This window comes from Micropterus dolomieu, linkage group LG12 (assembly GCF_021292245.1).
Source record: "Micropterus dolomieu isolate WLL.071019.BEF.003 ecotype Adirondacks linkage group LG12, ASM2129224v1, whole genome shotgun sequence".
Lineage (NCBI taxonomy): Eukaryota > Metazoa > Chordata > Actinopteri > Centrarchiformes > Centrarchidae > Micropterus > Micropterus dolomieu.
Window position 1 is genome coordinate 12,465,070 of NC_060161.1, and position 3,495 is coordinate 12,468,564.

General features: G+C 42.7%; 1 protein-coding gene across 1 annotated transcript; it reads right to left on the reverse strand.

The window, feature by feature from the left end:
* Positions 1-1,416: 1,416 nt before the first annotated feature.
* Positions 1,417-3,270, reverse strand: LOC123980794 (E3 SUMO-protein ligase PIAS2-like). Its single transcript, XM_046065342.1, has 2 exons — positions 3,265-3,270; positions 1,417-1,974 (listed from the first exon to the last, which is right to left on the reverse strand). Exons 1-2 carry the CDS (start codon positions 3,268-3,270, stop codon positions 1,432-1,434), a joined length of 549 nt encoding a protein of 182 aa, XP_045921298.1. The 3' UTR covers positions 1,417-1,431.
* Between the last annotated feature and the right edge of the window lie 225 nt (positions 3,271-3,495).

Sequence of the window (3,495 nt, forward strand, 5' to 3'; positions counted from 1 at the left end):
TCCCAGTACATTTGTCTTATTATTACATTCACCAATCAGCCCCAAAATGTATCTCCTGCTTGGAGCTGAGCAGGTTGGGTACATTCAGTTTATCAGAGCTCCAAAAACAGCGGCCTGCTGCATCTGAAAGCACCACTGAGGAAAGTTATGAGAGTGAACAAAAAAAAACTATATCTATTTAAAAGGTTCTACAGTTTCATTTGGGTTAGTCAATTGCTTTACTAGTTTGCTAATCTGTCTAGTTGAAAACCAAAAGGAACCATTAGTGTAGCAACTTTAATGAATAATGAATTGGGGTTTCTTTAAAAACACATTACTCCTATTATTAGGAAATATAATAAGAAATAAAGTCTGTTCATTTAATTTTACTTAAGGAAGCTTTATCTTAATCCTCTTCATGAGAAAAGTTTTAGCATTGGGACAACTGTTTTTGATTGAAAATGTAGTATCCGTGCAGGATCACGTCATCACATAAATTCACTTCAATAACTTCACACAGTTTCTTTTTATACACACTCCCTCCTGTCGTGACTGGCAGTCTTCCCTGCTCCCACTTTCATTGACAGAATCTGAGGTAGATATTTGAGGTTATTTTGCTCCCCCCACCCCACCCCCTTCAGTGTGTGTAATGCTTTCTCGCCCTTTCACACACTCCACAGCCCATCTCTGCAGGTGTCCCTCCCCGTTCTGTTTCATTCACAGCGCAGTGCCGGGTAAGATGACTCATCCTACGGTGTGAAAGACGCAAATTGCTCTCTGTGTTCATCCCAGCACTTAGTTTGCTTCCAGTCTCCCTCATTCTTGCTGTCCTTCCCCCAGCTCTCCCTCACTCCTTACCATGCCCCCTTCCCCTCCCCTCTATGAGGCACTGATCCGTAGCCCGGCACCATCGTATGCAGACGTTGATGGACAGGGAGAATAAGTGGTTGAGACAAAGGAGCACATGTTATATATGCAGATAGACAGTCAATTCATGTCACCCCGCTGCAACTCACTGTTACTGTACACATCACTGGATGCCTCAGTACCAGAGCCTGGACACGATAGTCCTGTTACTTTCACAGTTCACTTGTGAAAATTGTTTGAAAAAACCCCCCACCTTTATAAAGACTGGTGCAATACTAGACACTACCCAGTGATAAGGCGGATGGCATTGTCTATAGTCTACTTTGTTTTAAGGATCATGAATATGTAGATTTGTGGAATTGTTTCTAAACAAGAATCAGATGTAAACCGCTCATTGTTTTTGCCAATTTTCATCAAGAGATATTGAGATTATTTAAAAAGCAGCACAGCAGTTTAAAGTAAAAATTTTGTTAATATCTCCATGCTGCAAATCACTGGCCACAGAAAAAGGCCACAGAAAACAGGCCTTAACAGGTCCAGTGAGATGTGGCTCAGTCTAGTGAAATGACATCCGATATGCCACCGTCAGTCCCTCCTCCAGCTCCCCCCCCCTCCTCCTGTGATGACCCGGGTCTCGTGGATAGAGCCGGCAGCGTGTGTGCTGGTGTCGTAGTGGCTGCTGGATGAGGAGACCAGGGCTGAGCTGGTGCTGGCTGCCGCTGCACTCTGCATGCTGCTCGTCAGGTTGTCGAGGAACATCTGCGGCCGGTAATGCTGAGGATCTGCTTGAATTAAGGAAAACAAATCCAGACTCTGCATGTCTGTGGGGATGGTGGCCAGTGTGGATGGGTGGAAGGGGACTGCATAGTCAGCAAGCGTAGCAGTCAGATATGATGGGTCCAGGGCCTGGGCGTTTGGCATGCGCACAGATGGCTGGTAGGTCAACACTCCCTTCGCATGCATCTCCTCGTTCTTGGAAATGTAAACGCAGCGTTTCTTCAGTGGAGGGTCTGTGTCGTCTTCCAGAGTCAGATCAATCACATCAGCCTTCTTTGTGGAGCTGGGCTCAGTGGAATGGGGGACCACTGAAGACTGGCGCAAAGGAGCTAAGGTCTCAATTGGGGGCGGCTGTGGCTCAGGAGGTAGAGCGGGCTGGCCGTTAATCAGAAGGTCGGCGGTTCAATCCCTGGCTCCCCCTGGTTGCGTGTCAAAGTGTCCTTGGGCAAGATACTGAACCCCGAATTGCCCCAAGTGTATGAATGTTAGTTGCCGTTTGAGCACTTAGGCTCAGTGTGTGAATGGTGAATGCAGATGTACTGTAAAAGCGCTTTGAGGGGTCGAAAAGACTAGAAAGGCGCTATACAAGTACGGAGCATTTACATTTACTGTTGATATGAGGTCCCTCCAAGTGAAAAGTACAACACTTAAAAAGTCCTTGTAATGGCAACTTAAAAAGTTCTTTTGCCTTTCTTGCAGGACTTACAGTTTCTGACTTTTTTCAAATTTGTATAATCCAGTGAGGCCAGTCGGCAGATGTATAATGAATGAATATCTGACGTTTTATTCGACACAAAAAGATGATGGTTACAAAATAAAACGTGTCCTGTGGGAGTCCTAAATACGTGTTCGATCAAACTTACTGACAAAAGAAGGAAACAACTTTGAAATATCCTATTCCTGTATTATGTCCTGCTTGGCTGACTTGCCTCATTTTTACTACGCTTGAATAGCTGAGTTCACATGACAAACTAATGGAGCACAGATATAAATATTACTAAATGAAACACATAAAGAATAATTCATATAACTTAAGAATACAAAGTTATCCAAGAAATTAACCATATTTTCTCTATGGCTCAAACAGTCCTATTTGGTTTTCATAATTTTGGATTTTATAATCTATAACAAAAGTAACTAAGTGAAGGTAATTCCTATATTTGTAAACTAAAATAGAATGATTGGTAGCATGATCCAAAATGTTTAAAGGAGTACCTCACTAACTTGTATAACATTGTTAGACGCATGCTGGACAGTTTAAAGGGGGACTAAACTCTACATCGATGCAACCGAACTAGAGATATGGTCTTTTTTTACTCCACGCTTCTCCCTTGTCCAAACGTGGAGCATATTACACACAACGCAGCTCGAGCGCAGTTAGGTCACAGATTTTCCAATGTCACCCCTTCTCGGCTAATAGATTTTTAAAGCGTGCTTGCCCTTAAATACCCTCGTGTTTAACGTGAGGGATACATGTTCCTTTCTATTTAGAGGAAACAATTTCTTCTGCAAGCTCCGTCTCTGCTTTGACAGCTCCATATTAAGCTAACTGAACCGCATAATGCGTCACGTTTGACTTTCTGAGCACAGGCCCCTATAGAAAGACCTATACCTGAATTCAGAGGCACGCAAACGTTTTACGGCCATGTCGAATAAACAAATATATGGGTTTGGAGAAGACTTCTGTCCTGATTTTCTTAATTAAAATAGCAAAAATTACTAGACTTACTAGAAACATATTACAGTTACATGTTACGGTTAGGGTGCACTATTTAAAAATATTTATGCTTTGCCTCTTTGCTTTTTTTTGCTGAATCAAGTTGTACCAATACTGTTCTGTATACGAGTAAACCCCACTTGCACTCAAATAAT